Here is a 23,535-nt window from a genome sequence, read left to right on the forward strand (position 1 = left end):
CGCTGGGCCGAAATTGAGGAATGCCTTCTGGATGCCCCGCTTATGAGTATTTTACGCCCTAAGGATTCAAGTCCGCCCATCACTTCCCCTCCCTTACTGAGTATTAGGGCCACAGTGTCTGCTTGGCGTTATTTTTTGTCATATACCTCCAGAGAAGACCTGGTCCCTTTATCTAAGCTACCCATACTATATTTAACCTCTTTTCTCCCCCAGCTGCGATGGATGGGTCTCTAGGGGTCTCTATAAAGTTGCTCATCTGTATACGGATGACGGGCTTAAGTCGTTCTCCATGTTACAGGAAGAGTTCCAGCTCCCTAAAACGGATTTCTTTAAATATTTGCAGTTGCGTCATTTTTTTCAATCCTACGAGCCCTCTAGATTGACCTTTCCCAGGTTAGCCTTAAAACTGTGGAATAGGTCCTCGCCTGTTAGAGGTGGGTTATCTGTGTTTTATGGCTTTTTCTCTGTCCCCCCGGAGCGGGTCAAACCTCTTCACCTGCTCTGTTGGGAGGCGGATCTTGCCAGACCCATCCCTCTGTCGGATTGGTATGTGGCAGCTGGGTTTGTTAAACGTGTATCTAAGGGGGCAGCACATTGGGAAACGGCTTTGAAAATCATGCTGAGGTGGTATAGGACTCCGGTCCAAATGGCGCATATTGATCCTTCTTGTTCCAGACTCTGCTGGAGAGGATGCGGCCAAGTAGGTTCCTTCTTGCACTTGTGGTGGGACTGCCCACCGGTACAAACCTTCTGGATAGCGGTATTTCATTTCATGTCCGCCATAGCTGGTTTAGATATCAGTCCTTCTCCTGGTCTCGCCCTTTGTTTCTTAGATATTGGTAGTTTTCCCTCGGAGATGCAGGTCGTTCTGGGGCAGATCGTGCTCGCAGCTCGGGCCATGATCGCTCGTCAGTGGAAGTCCGCTCTTTGTTTGACCTTAGCTGAACTATTTCACCATGTGAACTTGGCATGTACCTTGGAACGTTTGTTGTCTAACAAAAACCATACTTACGCCAAGTTTCGATCCCAGTGGTCTCTCTGGATTTCGTATGTGGAGTCTAATAAGGGTGTTCTTCCTCCTCGGCCTCAGGCCGCCCCCATGGGGACCCCTTGATTACTATTTACCTACTATGTTGTTATCCCAGGTGGCTTTATTTTATTTTATTCTATTTTTTGGATGTATTTTGTGTTTCTCTGGTACTGTATTCAGGTATGTAGTTTTGTTGTTTATGTTATTGTTTGGTTTTCTTGTCCTTTTCTGTTCCTATTCCGTCTCCCCTATTTCTCTCTTTCTTGTTTCTTTTCTGTTCCCTTCTGGTTGTGTTCCCCCTTTCATCCCTTTCTTGTCTTCTCGTAGAATTGGTGTCTTTGTAGCGTTTGTATATCTGGTCCTTTGGTCTTTGTATGTTTGGTCCTGTTTGTGTCATCCGTGTTTTTGGGTTGCAGCCCGAAGTTCCAGCTTACAATGCCTATTCTACTACTTGGACTTATGCTGATTCTTCCTATGTTTGTAATTGCTTTTTTGCTATATTGTAAAAGCTTTCTTCTTCTCAATAAAAATCATATTTAAAATAAAATAAAAAAAAAGTTATAGTCATTAAAGGAACACCACAGTTAAACAATATCCGGTCCTAAAGGCCCAAATTTTCCTAGACCTGAATTAGCTACAAGCTGGCCACCAAGATTTTCTAACTGAATAGAGTAATATTTCCATACTTCTGTAAGTAGTTCAGGGGAGACATAGTTAGTCTTTGGTAATTGTCAACTAGCTGTATTGAAGGAAATGTGTCATATGACTATATTGCCCAATTTTTAAAACTAAATTTTCACATGAACTATATTTTGAAAGATTTTTGATGATATTTGAAAGAGTTTTCCATATCACTACCTATATTTAAAAAAGGAGTCGATCCTGCAATTTTCACCCTGGCCACTAAGCTCAATAATAGCCAATTTTGTAGAAGTTTTCTTTGCAGTGGTCACCTTATTCTATGTAATACATACAGTATTACAATGGAAGATAGCATATCAAATAAATAAATGATTGAAAAAAGTGATAGATTTCATTGTTTGGTTTTGGTTTCAATAAATTAAAAGAAAACAGCAACCCATTCCTTTTATGTAGATAATGAGCCCCATATAGGGATCACAATGTAATATATATTTTTTTATCCTATCAACATGTCTTTGTAGAATGGGAGGAAATCCACACAAACACAGGGAGAACATACAAACTCCTTGCAGATGTTGTTCCTGGCAGGATTTGAACCCAGGACTCCAGCACAGCAAGGCTGCAGTGCTGACCACTGAGCCACTGTGTTGCTCCACAACACAATCCTTTTAACATTATGATCACGAAGCTGATATATGAGACGTCCCTTTGGTGAAAGCAACCCGGCAGGAGCAGTAAAGTATAATACATCATAATTATAAAGCATGAGAGCAGAATCCGTGGGAATGAACATTAAAATGTGATGCTCATTTTTTATGATTACAGAAGCTCTGTAGGTGTCATTTGTATTAAAATTTTATTATGTATCACACAGTTTTATACCCGCTTATGTGGATTACACAATGTTAGCTTGAGGAAGGCTGAGTGCAGAAACAACTGCAACTCTAACATGGTTGACTGCAAGTCTGATTTACGTTCCTGGCCACTCCTGCAGCCTGTCTGTAAACTACATCCTGGGCAGAGAGTGTCATAATCTGCATGGGAAACTCTATTGGAAATAACTCACTGCAAGGAGTATGTACACAGTGACTAATATCCTATCCAGGTTCCTGGGCAGGTCAGACTACGCACTGCATAGACCCAAGTGTACAGATATACTGCAAGACCATGGTGGTGAGGCTTTGCGGTTGAGATGACTGCCTCCACTCCTGGCAATAGTTGTATTTTTGATTCGATTTTTGTCCAAGATATAACCTACAATGTATTCTGTCAAGCAGCGACCGGGAAAAACACCATATGACGTTGTAATGTCTGTCTAAATGCAAACAGATAGACAAACAATGTGCTGAGGTTCAAGCCCAGACACCAAGGCATCTGTCAGCTAAAGGAGGAAGACAAAATGGGAGGAATATCTATAGTGGGCATAGAGGTGGTAGCTACACCTAGGCCCTGATGCCTGAGAAGGCCCAAATGCCAAATAAGAAGGCACTAGTATTATAAATGAGGTATGGTACGTAGCGGGCACTATTATAGATTTTGTCTCTAGGCTCAGAGTTTTAGGCTAATGTCCCACATTGCAGAAACACGGCTTTTTTTTGTTGCAGATTGTGCTGCAGTATTTTGAGCCAAAGCCAGAAGTGGATTGACCAGAAGGTAGAACTTCCTAGATATTTCCCGTTCCTTTTGTTGTAATTCTTAGCCTTGGCTAAAAAAAATGCAGCAAAATCTACAATTAGAAAAATCTCAGTTTCCACAACGTTGGGCCTCACACTTGTAGGTCATGCCTCTGGAGGCTGTAGCTGTTGCCTGCCAGGCATCCAATTATGTTCGGGTCATGCCTACTGTATCAGAGACATTGGGGTAGACTTTTTACGACTGGCTTTTTGTACACCATTCTTAATGAAAACCCTTGACAAACACAAAATGCACTTGATTCACTGAGAGGCTCCAGAAGACTTCTGTACACCAGAATGAAAATCTAAGGGTATGTTCACACAGATTTTTGCAGGCAGATTTTGAGGTGGAATCCGCTTCAAAATCCACCTGCAAAAAGGCCTCCCATTCATTTCAACGGAAGTTCATCGCTTGTTTTTCCTGCTAGCAATTTTTTTCAGCTAGTGGTAAAAAGAAGCGACATGCCCTATCTTCCCGCAGACTCAGCGGCGTCTGCATCTCAAGACTCCCTCCCGATTAGACCCATTCATTCGGGCCTAATCAAGAGCAGGATGCCGCGGCAGGATATCAATGCACTGCACTGTATCGGCATCCCGTTACGGCCTAGCCGCGCAGAGAATTCACTTGGCGGAAAATGTTTCCGCCGTGTGAACATACCCTAAGATAGTCAGGAACTTTCATATATTTCCTGTTTAACTCACAAGAGAAAACTGGCATAAGTTATAATAAATAAAATTATAAGTCTGAGGCCTGTCCCCTGCATCCACATTCAGAGAAAGTGGCAAGTATATAAGGAATGGGGCAAATCTTTGGCACAAGAAAGGGCACTGAGCCATGTATATGCTACATAGCTAGACCAGAAAACTAGATAAGGTGCATTAAAAAAAATCCTCAGAAAAACTCAATAAATATTATATCTCGGCGTGACTTACCATGATAATAGTCATTAGTATATGCTGCATTGACCAGTTCCTCCAGATGACCAGTGTTCTTAGCAGCTTCCAGCAATATCGGGATAGTATTATTCCTTCCATTTCTTAAATTCCACAATGCCTTTATTAAACATGTCTTTCCAGTATCAGGATCTGGGTATTAAAAATAAACAAAGAGTCTGTATCTGGTTTGTGGTTGCACATTACAGAGTTGGATTACACATTTACCAAAAGCCTACTTCAATCCATAACCTTCAGCGGCCTTGTTCAACATGGTTGCACCAAAAGAACAAAAACTCTGGTTACTTTGCCTGGTTATGTGCACACAGCACATATCTTGAAAATGTGATTTTTGGATGTCATAGAATGTTTTTTTAACACTTTTTTTTCCAATAGACAGTGCTCCCACCACTACGACCTACTCATTTGTCAAGAATGGGGTACCCAGCCCCCCTTTTTGTGGCTACTTTTACTTATAAAAGGTGAGTTCAAGGGGAGTTCCAAAAATAGCCACAAGACCTTCTTTCTTGGGATATGCGCAGGTCTCAGAGGTGCATCTATTGGACATTTTTGGTATATCCTATGGATATACCATAAATGTCCAAGTTGGAAACACCCCATTCACTATTGATAAACAGATAAAGAAACATGAGTTTCAAGGAGATCTTCTAATAAGGTACATTACAGATAATTTTACCCATAGCAGTTGATGGATATTTTTTTTTCTTAATTTTAGTAATACCTTGGTTGGTTTTATAGTGAATAAGGTTAAAAAAAAGACACAGGTCCATCAAGTCCAACCTATGATCCTACTGCATTGCTTCTGCTCAGATTTCCTAGTATATGGTATAAAAGATACTTGTCCACTATATAGGGTCACCGCTTGTTACATGTAATGTACAGTTAGCTTGAGGTACAGAGGGAATTTGGATTATAACCTATGATAGATCTCTATAATTTCAATGGGCGCTGCCCTATCTGGAATAACGCTAGGTTCACACTAGCGTTCGGGGCTCCGTTCTGTGGTTTCCGTCTTCTGCATGCAGAAAAACAAACCTGTCAGGGCGGGTCCGGTCATGAGCGGTGGTGAGCGTTTTATGCTCTCCGCCACAAAACCGTTTTTTTAAAACCGGACACAGAGTACTGCATGTCCGACTCTGTGTCCGATTTTAAAAACCGGTTTCGCGGCGTAGAGCATAAAACGCTCACCGGCGCTCAAGGCCGGACATCTTTCAATCCCATTCAAATGAATGGGCTTGAAACATGCCGGCAGGTTTCCGTCTCCTGCCTCTGTTTTGTGCAGGAAACGGAAAACTGCATAACGGAGACCCGGGCGCAGATGTGAACGAGCCCTAAACAGTTTAGTTCTGGGCACCAGTTCATAGAAAGGATGTCCTAGAGTTGGAAAAGGTTCAATGGAGGGCTACAAAACTGATAAGGGGTGAGCGGGACCTCAGTTATGAGGAGAGAATAAAGGAACTAAAGCTGTTGAAATTATAAAATTGAATAAATATATAAATGGTCCATACAAGAAATATGGGGAAAAGCTGTTCCGTATAAAATCCCTTCATAAGACAGGGGGACACTCCCTCAGTCTGGAGAAAAAACCATTTAATCTCAAGAACCAACAAGGCTTCTTCACTGTAAGGACTGTGAGCCGGTGGAATAGCCTACCCCAGGAGTTGGTTCTATACTGTAAAAACTATGAATCTGTGGATTAGCCTACTCAGGAGCTAGATCTATACTTTAAGGACTGTGAATCTATGGAATAGCCTACCCCAGGAGAGGGTTCTATACTGTAAGGACTGTAAAACAGTGGAATAGCCTACCCCCGGAGCTGGTTCTATACTGTAAGGACTGTGAATCTGTGGATTAGCCTACTCAGGAGCTAGATCTATACCATAAGGACTGTGAATCTATGGAATAGCCTACCCCAAGAGCTGGTTCTATATTGTAAGGACTGTGAATCTGTGGATTAACCTACTCAGGAGCTAGATCTATACTGTAAGGACTGTGAATCTATGGAATACAATTACGACTTTATAATAAAAAAAACAATATATAAAATTGAATAATGGAAATGAAATCTGGTTCAAAATATATTAAACTTTCATATGAATGAATTAAAAATATATGTAGAATTATCCATCTGCGGGGGAATCACTGATGTTTTTTTTACGTAGATTGTGAGCCAAATGGGGCTCACAATGCACATTTTTCCCTATCAGTATGTTTTTGGAGTATGAGATGGAAATTCACGCAAACACAGGGAGAACATACAAACTCCTTGCAGATGGATTTTATGCCCTTGGCAGGATTTGAACCAAGCACTCTAGCACTGCAAGGCTGCAGTGCTAACCACTGGGCCATCATGTGGCCCTGATCATGGATGTTTTTGTAAACACACTCTACACCCGTCAGCTACTGTCTTCCATTTCAGACTAGCAGATGTTTGTGACGATTCTTTATTTTCCACTAAATAGGCACAAAGCCTTATCTTTATTTTCTGTGCAGCTGAACATATGAGTTGTTGCCTGGCAGCAGCTATTTTGTACAAGGGCGAGACGAGTTATAAAGAACCTCTATGGGGTTAGTGACAGGAAGTGCAGCCGACGGTCACCACTTTATCTCATACATCTGACATTTTTGAAGGTTTTACTGTATTATCTGTTGACTTCACCTTAAAAGGGTTGTTTTATCCAAATACTCGATAACGGAATTCTGGGCTAATAGAGAGGCGTTATCTGTTCAAGAGCTAAAAACAAGATTAGGCACGTCCATGTATTGCACCAGCACCCTGAAACTGGTGTCTACGATAATTTTTAAAGAATTTTTGAGATTATCTTCAAAAATATATTGAATTGTATCTCTTATGGGCACTAAAACATTTCCTAAAAGTTTTCAAGAACTGTACGAAAAAAAAGTGCAGGCAGCAGAGTAGGTTATGTTCATGTCTGAGTCAGAGGTGCCATCATAGAGTCCAACAAGTGGACAATGTGGTCCATTTGGATCCATTTGTCTCCATCACATGAAGGATCTGGCTCCACCTAGCTTTCTGTTTCTATAGAAAAACTGAAATATTGAAAGCCCAACAGAGATGTGATCTCAGCCTAAGATTGATTGAGAATTTTTATTAAAAACCAATAAAGACAAATACCCATAATAGGTACAATGCATAAATAAAATTAAAAGATTTCCATAGGTATGCATAGACTATAAAGAGAGTGTGTCGTCATATAATTACCTACTGTTTAAATCACGTTTTTATATTAAACATATATTTTAAGAATTTTTGACCATGTTGTTTTTAATTTTCCATGTTATTATCTGTACTTTAAAGAAATTCCAAAGATCTTGCAATTCCAATTCTTGCCACTTAGGCTAGGTCCACATCTGCGTTCCATGAGCACTCATATAATCCATTCCCCACTGCAAGCAGGATTTTTCTCTCCGCATTTTTTGGGCGAAAATTCAGTGGACGCCATTATGTGTCCATGGGTAACCACTTCGTAAGAGGATTGGGTTTTCATTTTTTGGGTCCCCATGCAGACCCCAAGAATGGAATCCCGAGCGCAAGTGTGAACTTAGAACATTGGCCCTTGCTCTGGGGATTCCTCATTCCAAAATTTATATCTATTGACTTCTAATAGGATTCTTTAAGCGTAGTTGTCTATACCAGCAAATAGTGTTCCATTACAAGACATAGCCAGTATTATCAGCTGCTGTTCTGCTTGTAATCATTTTTCGAGGACGCCTATAGCAATAACACAGAACATCAGCTGAGGCATCCTCATGTGACTGGGCATCAGACAAATTGCCTTTTCAGGAAGAACAGTTATATACAGCAGATTAAAGCCCTGCAATAATCCTCTAAGTGTTGGAAATCAATCACAAGTGAAAATCAAGTTACCGAATGAACTCAGCAATTTAATAAGAACACTAATTTTAGGTGAAAGCCCTGCACTATCTCTCATAGCTGTGTGAAATGTTACAATAAGCAAAACTTATCTTATTATGGTCACTGACAAAACACATTTTTCAGGAGTTTATTATGCTGGTAAGTGGAATTCCCATAACCAGTGTGAAGTTTTTTACTGGCTGGAAAAAAATTACAAAAACACTATTTAACAAATATAAATTGTGCAGGCGGCATGTGTTACAGGGTGGTGTATATGTGATTGAAACCATATTGTGTGTGGTTTGACTTTGGGGCTGAATTTTATGACTATTGTTATTTCTCTACTGTTGCAAGAAAAAATATCTAAAAAGGGAGTCTACTGATGCCAAACTCTTCTAAACCACTAATATGTCCAAAGGGGAAGGCTACCACCACCAAAATCTCTTCTAAACCACTTATAGGTCTAAAAAGGGAGTCTACCACCACCAAAATCTCTTCTAAACGTCTTACATGTCTACAAAGGGAGTCTACCACCACCAAAATCTCTTCTAAACCACTTACATGCCTAAAAAGGAATCTACCAACACCAAAATCTCTTCTAAACAACTTATATATCTATAAAGTAGAGATGAGCGAACACTATTCGAAACAGCCGTTTCGAATAGCACGCTCCCATAGAAATGAATGGATGTAGCCGGCACGCGGGGGGTTAAGCAACTGGCTGCCGGCAAAGTCTGCGTGCCAGCCACTTCCATTAATTTCTATTTCTATTCCACCACCAAAATCTCTTTTGAATCTCTAATATGTCTAAAACGGTAGTCTACCACCACCAAAATCCTTTTCTAAACCCCTTATATTTCTAAAAAGGGAGTCTGTCACCAACAAAATCTCTTCTAAACCACTTATATGACTAAAAAAGAAGTCTACCACCATCTAAATCACTTCTAAACCACTCATCTATCCAATTTCCAGCACCCACAACCCCATAGAAGTGAATGGAGCACTGATCATGCAAGTGCATGGTGCTGCATTCACAAGGAACCCTGAGAGGGCCTTTTAGTCCTCCTGATCACTGTAGATAGCGGATAAGTGTCCAAAATGGGACAATCCATTTAAGTTTTAGGCTTTAAGTTTTAAGTTTTATTAGGGTTCCAATTTAGGAAATGTACAGATTAACCTATTTTATACTATGTGTTTGGTTTGAGGGTATATCGTCACCTTATAGGGAGAGACCACCATTTAGGTGTGTGGAGTCTTATTAAGCCATGAGCACTCCACTGTGCAAAGGAACATGGGAAGAATATGCAAATCTGACTTCCATGATGTAATTAGGAAGACAGAGCCTCAGGCATGCACACCAATAGAGGGCGCTCCCTTTAACATCATGCCACCCTTCTCAGAGGCCTTTGTTTTGCAAACAAAGGCCTCTGAGAAGGTCGGCATGATGTTAAAGGGAGCGCCCTCTATTGGTTTGCTTGACTGAGACTCTGTCTTCCTAATTACATCATGAAGATAGACTTGCACATCCTCAGTGAGCGCCCTCTATTGGTGTGCATGCCTGAGGCACTGACTGCCTAATTACATCATGGAAGTCAGATTTGCATATTCTTCCCATGTTTGGTTTGATTAATTTTACTTTACTTCTCTGTGCATACATGGGTGAAATGTCTGAAACAACAAAAGCTCCATGCATCCTTCCATACCTGTAAATTCAGCATTAGTCAGCTTCTTCATGGTTTTTCGCAAATAGTTCTGTAGTCCTGCCAGGTCTTCAGTATCTTCATTAGCCACTGCAGCAAAGATTCTGTCTCTTGTGTAGACATCCTTAGGGTCAATGTCAGGGGTTCTGTTAACACAATAGTATTATTTATACAATAATATAATAAATTGGTTGTTGTAATGGACACTGGTTGTTTCTGTATCTTGTATATCAATTTTAACCTTGTCCAGCTAAAATGCTTAAAGAGGACCTTTCATGTCTTCGGCACACAGTTTTATATACCGCTAGTAATTTTATATACCGCTAGTAATTTTATATACTGCTAGTAGTATGGTGAATTCAGCGCACTGTCAGCTAGTTACCAATATCTCTTCATTGTCAGACAGTCTAGCTGGGCTGTGAGGAACGCCCCTCCTGATAATACTCGTCCATAGCCCCGTACTGTCAGAGGGGGCGTTCCTTACCGTCCATCCATGACACTAAGCTATGAGGAACTAGGCTAGCGTCATGGCTGGGCAGTAAGGAACGCCCCTTCTGACAGTACGGGGCTATGGACAAGTACTGTCAGGAGGGAAGAACCCTGCAACACTTAGTATGAGATGATTCAAGATTTGTCTCTGAACTATTTCCATGGAGATAGACATGCGTATACTGTATAGAAGCTGTATACATAAAACAGGAAAATATAATTTCCCAATAGATACATTGCAACATACTAAAAATGGTTGCACAATTGAACAACTGAACAAATTGTAATTATTTAGGTTCATCAGAACAAGAAGTAAGAACTTTGCGTCATGTTTGCTATAAGCTTTGAATATTTATGACTCATTGCAATGTTTGTAATGGCAACATTAAAGCTCTATTCATACTGAGGTTCACAGATGAGTGCTGCCATCATCTGTAAAAAAGTAGAAAATGTTATACTATGTGACTGATTCCACAGACCCAACTCTCCCATTCAATGGATCCAAGTTTTAAAGGACACCACACTGGTACTGACTCGACTGGAAGCAATTAAAGTCTTGTGGCCTTGGTGCAAACTTTGGTGAAGGGTCCCCTGCCTATAGCTAATTCTTGATAGTCAGTTACAGGTGCTGCAGCAGTATCTCAGATACTTCGAAGGAGTACCCACAACTGCAGTTGTGAATAATACAGTGAGTGAGCAGCGCAGCGAACAGCACGTAAACAATACTGAGAGCTGGATGCTGTGGAAACAGCTGATCTGCATGGTCTTAACAATCTAAGAGATGTAAGATATTGCACAGAATCTGTTTGATAATCACCATGCAATGTTATTACAGCCTGTATTAATAGTGCACGGCTGCTATAAAACAGATGGTTTATAGTGAAGGATCCCCACACATTTTAATATGCTCTACAGTGACCCCCACAGTATAATATGCTCCACAGTAATCCCACACAGAATAATACTCTCCACATTGGCCCCTACACAGTATTATATGTTCTACAGTGGTCCCCACACAGTATTATATGCTCCACAGTGGTCTCCACACAGTATAATATTCTCCACAGTGGACCCCACAGAGTATAATATGCTCTAGTATAATATGCTTCTCAGAGTGGCCAAACACAGTATAAAATGATCCCAAGATCCTCCCTAGAGCCGCTTCAGGTGAACCCCACGAATATTTGCAAGGTTTGGCCTTCTGCTTCAGTGCTATTATTATGGTCTGGGGTCTCCAGATCTGGGGTCTCCAATCACAGGCACCAGCAGTGACATCTGGGGCGTGTTACCTCAGTCACAGGCCGGAAAAACCCTGGAGAGGATGCCCAGGAGAGGTGAGTATAAGTATTTCTTATTTTTAGTCGCCTACACTGGGCTAGCATCTATTGGAAAGGGGCCTGTTAACAATATGTATAGTGTCAGGGAACCGGGCTTTCCATGATGACTATCATGGCAGTCCAGGACCCCAACCATCTCCAGCTGGCTGCAGGCCCTGTACCACTTCAGGCCTTGTAGTGTCTTCTATGCAATCTGCAATACTTGACATTTACTTAGATACAAATAAATAAGTAGACCTTATAGAATAAAGGACTCACATCTACAATGTATGTTATTACTGTTATTATTATTATTATTATTATTATTATTATTAATAATAATAATAATAATAATAATAATCATTATAATTTTATGCACATCATTTTCTGTTCAGTTTCAGACCAATATTATTGTTTGTATAGTAAAAAGCTGTACAATTTTCCAATATATTTTCTGTATCCATTCATCACAGTTTTATAGATCTCTGCTCACTTTCATTTATTCCGCTTACTAGCAGTGGATAATAATCAGTCCATGGTCACGTCATATACAGTCCGTGGTCATGTGATATAACGTCCATGGTCATGTGATGAACACACAGGTGCACAGCTCGCTACAGTCACAGCACAGTAATCAGACATCTGCCTGGTAATCAGCTGTGCACCTGTGTGCTCATCACATGACCATGGACTGTATATCACATGACCACGGACTGTATATCACATGACCACGGACTGTATATCACATGACCATGGACTGTATATCACATGACCATGGACTGTATATCACATGACCATGGACTGTATATCACATGACCATGGACTGTATATCACATGACCACGGACTGTATATCACATGACCATGGACTGTATATCACATGACCATGGACTGTATATCACATGACCATGGACTGTATATCACATGACCATGGACTGTATATCACATGACCACGGACTGTATATCACATGACCATGGACTGTATATCACATGACCATGGACTGTATATCACATGACCATGGACTGTATATCACATGACCATGGACTGATTATCCACTTAAAGTAAGCAGAATGAATGAAAGCGAGCAGAGATCTAGAAAACTGCCAGGAATTGATACAGAAAGTATATTGGAAAATTGGGTGGAGTAGTTCCACTATATTTACAATACATGGATGAATAACAATAATAAGTCAGTTATCTTCTATATAATTATATGTATATATTCTATAATATAAAATATCTAATGAAATATATCATAAAGTAATTGCATATCTGGAGTTTTTGTTTTGGGTGACCTTTATCGGAATGTGCAGTATGAAGGAAGACATGTTATGTCTAAGGATTTATAATGGATAGTCTTATGACTAGTAGCACTGGAGGAAGAGATTGCTCAGAGAAATTAAACAGGTCACACTCAGTTCTCAGCTGAGGGGACGGTGACATGGAAAAAGTTTTGTAAAAATTTCATAAAAATTTTATTTCATACATAGGAGTGAGTCTGTTTCTGAAGACCTATGAATGGATTTCTGCAATGGTACAGTCACAGACATTTCTGAAATAAATGTGCCCAGTGTGTACATGTTCTTATAGTTATTCATGAATTCCGATGCTAAAAATGAGAACTGAACAATAACTTTATGAAGGGGATGTCTGGTTTAGGGTAAATTCACATCTACTTTGTTTAATCCGTTCTTCTGTTCCATTGTATGAACAAGAGAATGGATTAAACCATGAAAGTGTATCCAATTTATGAAGGACAAAAATGGATCCAAAGGCTGTAAGGGGTGTGTTGGGTACCCATTGTTTTCTTCAATATAGCCAGAAAAAAGTCAGGATTTGACTGTACCCTTCCAAAACACATTTTCATCTACACTATTAGGGAATTTTGAGTTAATAGGGGATGGTCCAACATTCAGGACATTCATCGATTATACAGAGTAGAGAACAGTTCTCAGTTCTTTCCTTTCTCTCAAGAACCAAAAGTGTCCATGTGTTACATAGAAGTGTCCACTGGTAGTTCTCCTTGGATTCTCTCCACCCATTTCAGCTTGACTTTTGGGGCACCTATCGTATACTAATCATATAGTAGCATGGTCAGGTTGACAGGTCCCCTTGAGAGTTCATAAATAACCATTTGCAGAAACAGGATTTCATATAAAATTATTGAAAAAGGGAACAGGTATATTTGAGAGGTCGTATCTGGTTCTGTAAATGCCACATACTGAGATCTAAATATAATACTGCAGTTTTCCAAGAGCTAAGGAAGGACTAAAATAATCACTTAATATAGAGAAGTAGGCGCCTCTTACAATGACTCTACCTCTTTGTATCATTAAAGGGGATTTCCCATATTAACAAATTATTTGCTATCTGCAGGATGGAGATAACTTATTACATATCAGTGGGGGTCCCACTGGTGAGAACAGCATTGAGGAGAAGAATGAGCTAATTTTGTCCCTCATTCTGAATGGGTTGAGGGTAGTTATTATTATTGGGTTTTTTTTAATTATTATTGTTTACTTATATAGCATTAATTCCATGGTGCTTTACATTTGGGGGTTACATACAGTACACAAAATATACAGGTAGATATAAAACTATCAATGACCGACTGGCACAGTGGGGTAGAGGGGCCTGCCCGCGAGGGCTTACAATCTATGAGAGAAGGGGGTAGAGACAGAAGGAGAGGGGGAGACTGTACAGATGGCAGTGCGGCGATAGTGTTATTGGAGGTTGTAGGCCTTCCTGAGTAGGGGAGTCTTCAGGGCCTTCTTGAAGCCTGTGATTGTGGGGGTCAGTCTTATGTGTCTTAATAAGGAGTCCCAGAGTATGGGGGATGCACAGGAGAAATCTTGGAGACGGTTGTGTGAGGAACACATAAGAGCAGAGCGGAGTAGGAGGTCATTGGAGGATCTGAGGTTACATGTGGGCAGGTAGCTGGAGATTAGTTCAGAGACATATGGAGGGGACAGGTTGTTATTTTGACCATTTGATGGTGATCATGTGAACATTTATCTTATTCCCTATTTTGTTTGCAAAAAAAAGCTAAAAGGGTCCTAAGAAACCCTGTTTTTAGGGTAATAGCGACCTTGGTCTTTTCCTAGTTTGTGTTTCAGACTTGTTCTGGATGAGTGCTAGACACTTCGTATTTCTACAGCTGGACAGTGCTGGACGCTTTGTATTTCTACAGCTCAGCCCAATTCATGTGACTCACAGACGTAATGTCATTTCCTGAGTTGATGGAGTTGAGCTCAGTATCAGGGTCCTTGATAACCCCTTTAAGCTGTCAATTTTGGATAGACCAGACAATCAGCTAATGTGTATGGAGGCCTCCTGACTACCCCCCGATGAGAGATGTTGGGGGTAAAAAGGATCAGGTAGTTAGATTTCAATATGCCATATGCTCAACTGATACAAGTGTCAACTTCTGGATATGGTGATGGGAGTGAGCCAGATTCCTCCGGTGGCAACTTATCTCCCTTGAGAACAAAAAGCATATGTATAAGAGGGTCACATGTATAAGAGGGTCCAGAGGACTAGCTTGGCCATTATCTTAAGTCATTGGCAGCCTTAATTTGAAAAATAACTAAAGATCCTTTTTATCTCGCAACAAGATGGTGCCCTAGACCGTCACTCTCTCCTAGTCTGTATGGCAGGGATAGGCGACAGGTTATTGATATCATGGGTATTACACTATTTTAGACTACTAGGTATCACTGACTAAAGCCAGGATCTGTGTAATGGAATCTTAAGCCACATTTAACACTGTACTATTTACATCCTGTAAGCCTGACTACAGACACAACCCCATGAGCAAACTACATAATCCTTTTGCAATGCAAATACTGAGCAGAACGAAAAAACCTCATCTAAACTTTACGTGGTTTGTTCTTTCCCTCGTTAAAATAGATCTATGATTTTGCATATCCTCCTCATAAATGTGAATTACAATTTAGGAATAAAGGGTTAATGCACACTATGTCACGTGAAACTTTTTGGCCGTAACAAGTGCATAGTTTTAATGTTACCCTGGATTTTATTTCAGGGGTCGGGGAAGAATCTTTAAATCACCACTAAAAGAGGAGACGAAGTAGAAAATTAGAATTTATGTGATGTCAATGAAATCACACGGCACAGCAAGGGAAAAGAATAAAAGCAAATAAAACCAAGGCAACCAACCTTATTTTTCTAATGCTATGCTGTCAGTTCTGAAATTCACAGGCATGAGGAGAACTCAAGGTTTGCTTAGCATTTGATGAGAACGGTTTCTGTATTTAAACCCATTAATGTAAAAAAATAAAATGAAAAATGACATCTTGCAATTTCTTAAATTCTTTGCAATCGGTAAGTTGTTTTTTAATGCAAATTGTGACAGTCCTTTTATATAATTTAATGTGTCACAGTAAATACAGATTTTTTTTTGCTCGTATTTTTGTATTTTTTTATAATGTTGCCAAGATTTGCAGAAAATCACAGGGAAAGTCTGTTCATGATGGCTCACCCTTCACTAGTAGAGCCTACAACAATACTTGGGTCTTAGATGAGATCGAGGGCTGTCCAGTCCATTCAATACCACATTCGGACCACAAAGGGGCAGGTTTACACAGGGTCCCCCTCTATGATAGTGTAGAGATGTCGAGAGGATACACGAGTGGGCACACTCATCTGATTCCAATGGTGCCATAGTGTGTGTAGCCATCTATCTTCTGCAAGAGAACCATATGGGACCACTAATTTTTGGATTCTAGTAAGGTCCCAGGATTTTCAAATGGACTTTATATGTACCACCCCACCAAAACCGTCTTGCTACAATTGCCTTCATTTTTACGGAAGACTTTCCATTAGAATATTCTTAAATGTGTAGGACTTACATAGCCAGTACATGAACTACAGATATTGGGAGCTAGTGAAGACACTAAACAAATCTCTGCCTTGGCCAGATAATTTAGACATTGGACTACGACAGAAAATATATAGTTGCCCTGGACTCTAATATTCATTCTTAGTAGTATACACAGTTATTTTTTTTCTTCTTTTTTTTTTTTTTATTCTCCATATTTTTTCAATATTTTAATCAATATTTTTGGACCATATTGATTCCAGTTAAACTCCCCAGCACTACTATTAAAAAATCACTCAGATGTAAAATGACATACAAACGATAAACTTACTTGCCACCATTTCCTTGGACTGATGCCAAAAAATCTAAGTTGAAGCCAATATTTGCAGGGATGTTGTCATTTTCTTTCTGCATTGTCGAATCCATTGGCGGTTTAGTTTCTTTCTTTCCATCTTTATCCCCTTTCTCAAAGGCAGCAAGTGTGTCCTTGTCATGAGCCTCTAAGGAGAACCTACGTCTAGGTGTACCAGCGTCTTCAGAATCTGAATTAGACATGGCGTCTTCTGGAGGGGCAGCGCTAAGCCTAGAAGGATCCTGGTAGAAAAGCAATCCGCATCTGCTGCTAATACCTGGGGCACAAAACAATGTTTGGATTAGACAAAGATGGGACAATGACACCGCAGCAGTTTTGTTTACCCACTACCTGTGAGTCACTTGTTGGAGGAGCAACAGCTGTCAGGTGTATACATAAGCAAATGAACAGTAGAACAGTCTTCGTAACCACATTTATACCCAACATTTAGGTTTAATTTCACTGCAGTTTGGTTGCTTCAGTGTTAGATAGGAAAGTAGGTTCAATTTTTTTAATAAAAATCAATAAAAGTGTATATTGAGAAGTGGTCTTAAAGGGGTTGTCCACTTTGTTTAAATTGTCTTCTGAGAATAAGCTTATCCCAGGGTAGGGTGTAAGTCTTGGGAGACTCATAGGGTAATTGCCCCGGGTGCTGATGTCAAGTTGAGAACCAACAAGCCTTGGCTATGGTTTTAAGATATAAGGCAAGGGCAATAAACTTGGAGGAGAAAAGGCTAGGTAAGGGGGTTTCTTAAAGTTTCTTAAAGTTAAACATTTTTCCAAAGATAAGTAATTAAGAATGTTGAAGAGTTTTAACGATTTTCTCTAATCATCTTAGTCATGATTGCCTTTTGTCTTGGTCAATGGATACGACAATAAATGCAGGAACTTTCTATGATCTGGCACTTGTCAGAAACCCAGCCGTGATGTCCTTATTGTGGACAGGTTATCAGGCCGGGACACTATAAGTATGAGAAGATAACCCAGATACAATACAACAAAATCATGAGTATATTTCTGACAATTGCCAAACCATATTAAATTCCTACATGCATGGTCATGTCTATTGGCAACCTATGAAGACAAATGAAAATATCATTATATTAATGAGAAAAAAAAAACCTTTTAATGCTAAAGCCCACATTGCAGATTTTGCAGTGTTTTTTTGAGCCAAAGCCAATAATGGCAACAGAAGGAATGGGGAATATATATAGGAATCTATTAATTAAATCTATTAAATTTCTGCAGAGTGGCCTGAGCCTAAAAGAAATAGAGTAAATTGATGTCCCTGTCCACCCACGTGACTTCTGCATCCAATTACTGACCAAGCAGTATATATCACTAGACCCCTGAGGCTAATGACATGAGGGTAGAATGAGGTGTCATCACTACAGCCAACCAAATACAAACTAGTGTAGAGCACTGGATAAGCAGAGTTGGACTCATGGGGTACTTATCAGGTAAAATATATACAGCCATGGTCAAAAGTTTTGAGAATGCCACAAATCTTCTATTTTCACATGATCTGCTGCCCTCTGGTTTTTATGTGTGTTTGTCAGATGTTTTTATCACATACAGAAATATAATTGCAATCATATTATGAGTAACAAAAGCTTATATTGACAGTTAGAATGAGTTAATGCAGCAAGTCAATATTTGCAGTGTTGACCCTTCTTCTTCAGGACCTCTGCAATTCTCCCTGGCATGCTCTCAATCAACTTCTGGACCAAATCCTGACTGATAGCAGTCCATTCTTGCACAATCAATGCTTGCATTTTGTCAGAACTTGTAGGTTTTTGTTTGTCCACCCGTCTCTTGATGATTGACCACAAGTTCTCAATGGGATTAAGATCTGGGGAGTTTCCAGGCCATGGACCCAAAATCTCTATGTTTTGTTCCCTGAGCCATTTAGTTATCACCTTTGCTTTATGGCAAGGTGCTCCATCATGCTGGAAAAGGCATTGTTGATCACCAAACTGCTCTTGGACGGTTGGGAGAAGTTGATCTTGGAGGACATTCTGGTACCATTCTTTATTCATGGCTGTGTTTTTAGGCAAGACTGTAAGAAAGCCGATTCCCTTGGCTGAGAAGCAACCCCACACATGAATGGTTTCAGGATGCTTTACAGTTGGCATGAGACAAGACTGGTGGTAGCGCTCACCTCGTCTTCTCTGAAAAAGCTGTTTTCCAGATGTCCCAAACAATCGAAAAGGGGATTCATCAGAGAAAATAACTTTACCCAAGTCCTCAGCAGTCCACTCTCTGTACCTTTTAAAGAATATCAGTCTGTCCCTGATGTTTTTTTCTGGAGAGAAGTGGCTTCTTTGCTGCCCTCCTTGAGACCAGGCCTTGCTCCAAGAGTCTCCGCCTCACAGTGCGTGCAGTTGCACTCACACCTACCTGCTGCCATTCCTGAGCAAGCTCTGCACTGCTGGTAGCCCGATCCCGCAGCTGAAACACTTTTAAGAGACGGTCCTGGCGCTTGCTGGTCTTTCTTGGGCGCCCTGGAGCCTTTTTGCCAACAATAGAACCTCTCTCCTTGAAGTTCTTGATGATGCGATAGATTGTTGACCGAGGTGCAATCTTTCTAGCTGCGATACTCTTCCCTGTTAGGCCATTTTTGTGCAGTGCAATGATGACTGCACGTGTTTCTTTAGAGATAACCATGGTTAACAGAAGAGAAACAATGATGCCAAGCACCAGCCTCCTTTTAAAGTGTCCAGTGGTGTCATTTTTACTTAATCATGACAGATTGATCTCCAGCTCTGTCCTCATCAACACCCACACCTGTGTTAATGGAGCAATCACTGAAATGATGTTAGCTGGTCCTTTTAAGGCAGGGCTGCAATGATGTTGAAATGTGTTTTGGGGGATAAAGTTCATTTTCTAGGCAAATATTGACTTTGCAAGTAATTGCTGTTAAGCTGATCACTCTTTATAACATTCTGGAGTATATGCAAATTGCCATTAGAAAAACTGAAGCAGTAGACTTTGTAAAAATTTATATTTGTATCATTCTCAAAACTTTTGGCCATGACTGTATATAGATTTATTTATTTTTATTACCATGGAAAACCCCATCAGCTATAATCAGCCCTTTGTGGCACAATTCACCTAGCAGGAGTGTTTTCCTTTAAAAAGGCTCCGAAGCACAAAACACCTGAAATTGTGTGGTTGTTGCTGCAGTGACCTGCTGGAATGCTTTAGTTCTTCAGTTACCTTTGACCTTTATATTGCAAAGATTGAAAACCATGGGTAAAATTTGCTGCTATAATTAATGTGCCCCCATGCGTATAATGGCCTCATTACACCACAGTAGTATAATGTTCTCCTTTTGCCCACATATAGTATAATGGTCCCTTATGCCCCATGCAGTATAATGTCAACTAATACACCCATGCAATACCCCTTTATGCCCCTATACAGTCCTATGAAAAAGTTTGGGCACCCCTATTAATCTTAATCATTTTTAGTTCTAAATATTTTGGTGTTTGCAACAGCCATTTCAGTTTGATATATCTAATAACTGATGGACACAGTAATATTTCAGGATTGAAATGAGGTTTATTGTACTAACAGAAAATGCGCAATATGCATTAAACCAAAATTTGACTGGTGCAAAAGTATGGGCACATCAACAGAAAAGTGACATTAATATTTAGTACATCCTCCTTTTGCAAAGATAACAGCCTCTAGTCGCTTCCTGTAGCTTTTAATCAGTTCCTGGATCCTGGATGAAGGTATTTTGGACCATTTCTTTCTACAAAACAATTGAAGTTCAGTTAAGTTTGATGGTCGCCGAACATGGACAGCCCGCTCTCAAATGATCTGAAAACAAAGATTGTTCAACATAGTTGTTCAGGGGAAGGATACAAAACATTGTCTCAGAGATTTAACCTGTCAGTTTCCACTGTGAGGAACATAGTAAGGAAATGGAAGACCACAGGGACAGTTCTTGTTAAGCCCAGAAGTGGCAGGCCAAGAAAAATATCAGAAAGGCAGAGAAGAAGAATGGTGAGAACAGTCAAGGACAATCCACAGACCACCTCCAAAGAGCTGCAGCATCATCTTGCTGCAGATGGTGTCACTGTGCATCAGTCAGCAATACAGCGCACTTTGCACAAGGAGAAGCTGTATGGGAGAGTGATGAGAAAGAAGCCGTTTCTGTACGTACGCCACAAATAGAGTTGCCTGAGGTATGAAAAAGCACATTTGGAGAAGCCAACTTCATTTTGGAAACAAAGATTGAGTTGTTTGGTTATAAAAAAAGGCGTTATGCATGGCGTCCAAAAAGAAACAGCATTCCAAGAAAAACACTTGCTACCCACTGTAAAATTTGGTGGAGGTTCCATCATGCTTTGGGGCTGTGTGGCCAATGCCGGCACCGGGAATCTTGTTAAAGTTGAGGGTCGCATGGATTCCACTCAGTATCAGCAGATTCTTGAGAATAATGTTCAAGAATCAGTGATGAAGTTGAAGTTACGCCGGGGATGGATATTTCAGCAAGACAATGATCCAAAACACTGCTCCAAATCAACTCAGGCATTCATGCAGAGGAACAATTACAATGTTCTGGAATGGCCATCCCAGTCCCCAGACCTGAATATCATTGAACATCTGTGGGATGATTTGAAGCGGGCTGTCCATGCTCGGCGACCATCTAACTTAACTGAACTTGAATTGTTTGTCCAAAATACCTTTATCCAGGATCCAGGAACTGATTAAAAGCTACAGGAAGCGACTAGAGGCTGTTATCTTTGCAAAAGGAGGATCTACTAAATATTAATGTCACTTTTCTGTTGAGGTGCCCATACTTTTGCACCGGTCAAATTTTGGTTTAATGCATATTGCACATTTTCTGTTAGTACAATAAACCTCATTTCAATCCTGAAATATTACTGTGTCCATCAGTTATTAGATATATCAAACTGAAATGGCTGTTACAAATACCAAAATATTTAGAACTAAAAATGATTAAGATTAATAGGGGTGCCCAAACTTTTTCATAGGACTGTATAATGGTTCCTTATGCCCCAGTACACTGCCCCTTTATTCCACCATACAATGGTCTCTCATGCTCTTATATAATAGAGTGCCCCTTTATTCTCCCATATAATAACCCTTATTTTCACATATAGTACAGTTACAGCAACCCAGTGGAGGAGCCCAGAGAGTGAGAGCAAAGATGACACTGCCTGTGCCACCTGCATGACCAGGGGCGCTGCTCACACACTCCAATCCCACTGCAGGGCTGTATACAGTCAAGGGGGTCCTGCAGCACTACCTGATGGTGGTGATAGTGGTCTTATTTCCCCCGGGGCACTCCAAGTTGGAAAAGGGACCTCTCTACACTGAGCTGGTCTGGTGTTGTTCAGGAGAGCCCTGATGGTGATGCAGGCAAATGACTCAGGGAATCCAGAATTGCAGTGAACCAAGAAACTGTTTATTTTCAACTGTATCCAGCTGTTAGAATCAGCAACTTTTGCAAATGGGGGTATCAATTGCAGTTCAGGCCCACTGCCTTGTTCATAGGAGGCTGCCCAGGGATGTCACAGGCCAGTGGCGTAACTACCACCGTAGCAGCAGAGGCAGCTGCCACAGGACCCAGGACATTAGGGGCCCGGTGACAGCCGCTACCGCTGCATTTTTTTTTCTTAATAGGCCGGTAACGGACCCTATTTAATAGAGCACGCAGGAATGCGTAGGAGGGGGTCGGTCGAGGTCTTCGGTGTCAGTCGGGGGGGCCCGCATGTCAAAAGTTCGCCACGGGGCCCCGCCATTCCTAGTTACGGCACTATCACAGGCTCTACCATACAAGTCCTCCACTATTCCTCCTCTCGTGCCACTCCCAATTTAGTGACATGGGGATTCTAGTAGAGCAAGGAGTTGCTAACAGGAATCTGGATACCTCAAAGCTAGGCCCAATTGCACACCTCCTGTCAGTTCCTCCGTTGCTCCTCCTGGCATGGCTGACAAATGTTTCTCAGAGATGCTGCACACCCCCCTATTTTAATCTGAGCCGCCCCCGGAGAAACTTAGCCCAGGCTAGGGAGATGCTACAGAGAACAAGACGACATAAAACATGTACACATATGTTGCATCTGTTAAGCGGCAAACAACAACCAAACCATTATCATGGAATAAACAGTAGAACCTGCCACGTCAGACACAGGTATGTAAGTGTCCAATCTCAAGCGCAGTCAAAAGAGCAGATTATTTATTTAACAGAGCATAAGAGTTCTTTGAGGCGCCAAGACCTATCAGCGTCCTTGTCAAGGGCTCCGTAAAACAAATAGGAGACTCCAGGGCACAAGTATGGTAGTGTCCATTCCTGGAGCATGGGGACAGGAAACAACAGATGAACTGGGGCAGTGTCCACAAGTTCGGCACTAGTAAGGGGGCAAAAAAACATGCTGGCTATATTACAGTGTTCAGGGAATTACTCCAGGGTGCTGCACAGTGTCTCCTTATGCCCTTATATAACATCCCCTAATCCTCCATACAGTACAGTACCCCCTTAAGCCATACCCCCACCCCTTGCTGTATGGGGAGAGAGTGGTAAGTGCAGATTTCACTTTCACTCACCGCACGTAGCTCCTCGGACATCCACCCCTTCCCTGGTCTGGGTAAACTATCAGTACTGTAGCAGGGAAGGAGCGGGGG

The 23,535-nt window shown here is 40.9% G+C and overlaps 1 protein-coding gene across 2 annotated transcripts in view; it reads right to left on the reverse strand.

The window, feature by feature from the left end:
• LOC142194555 (transient receptor potential cation channel subfamily V member 1-like) overlaps window positions 1–23,535 on the reverse strand; it is a 66,192-nt gene that overhangs the window by 32,470 nt on the left and 10,187 nt on the right. For both annotated transcript variants that reach the window (XM_075263758.1, XM_075263757.1), the window contains 3 exons: window positions 16,852–17,149; window positions 9,880–10,022; window positions 4,279–4,431 (listed from right to left, as the gene is read on the reverse strand). In XM_075263758.1, coding sequence (XP_075119859.1) covers window positions 4,279–4,431; window positions 9,880–10,022; window positions 16,852–17,075 — 520 coding nt within the window. In that variant the 5' untranslated portion in view covers window positions 17,076–17,149. The remainder of the gene's footprint in view (window positions 1–4,278; window positions 4,432–9,879; window positions 10,023–16,851; window positions 17,150–23,535) is intronic.

This window comes from Leptodactylus fuscus, chromosome 2, assembly GCF_031893055.1.
Source record: "Leptodactylus fuscus isolate aLepFus1 chromosome 2, aLepFus1.hap2, whole genome shotgun sequence".
Classification (NCBI taxonomy): Eukaryota; Metazoa; Chordata; class Amphibia; order Anura; family Leptodactylidae; genus Leptodactylus; species Leptodactylus fuscus.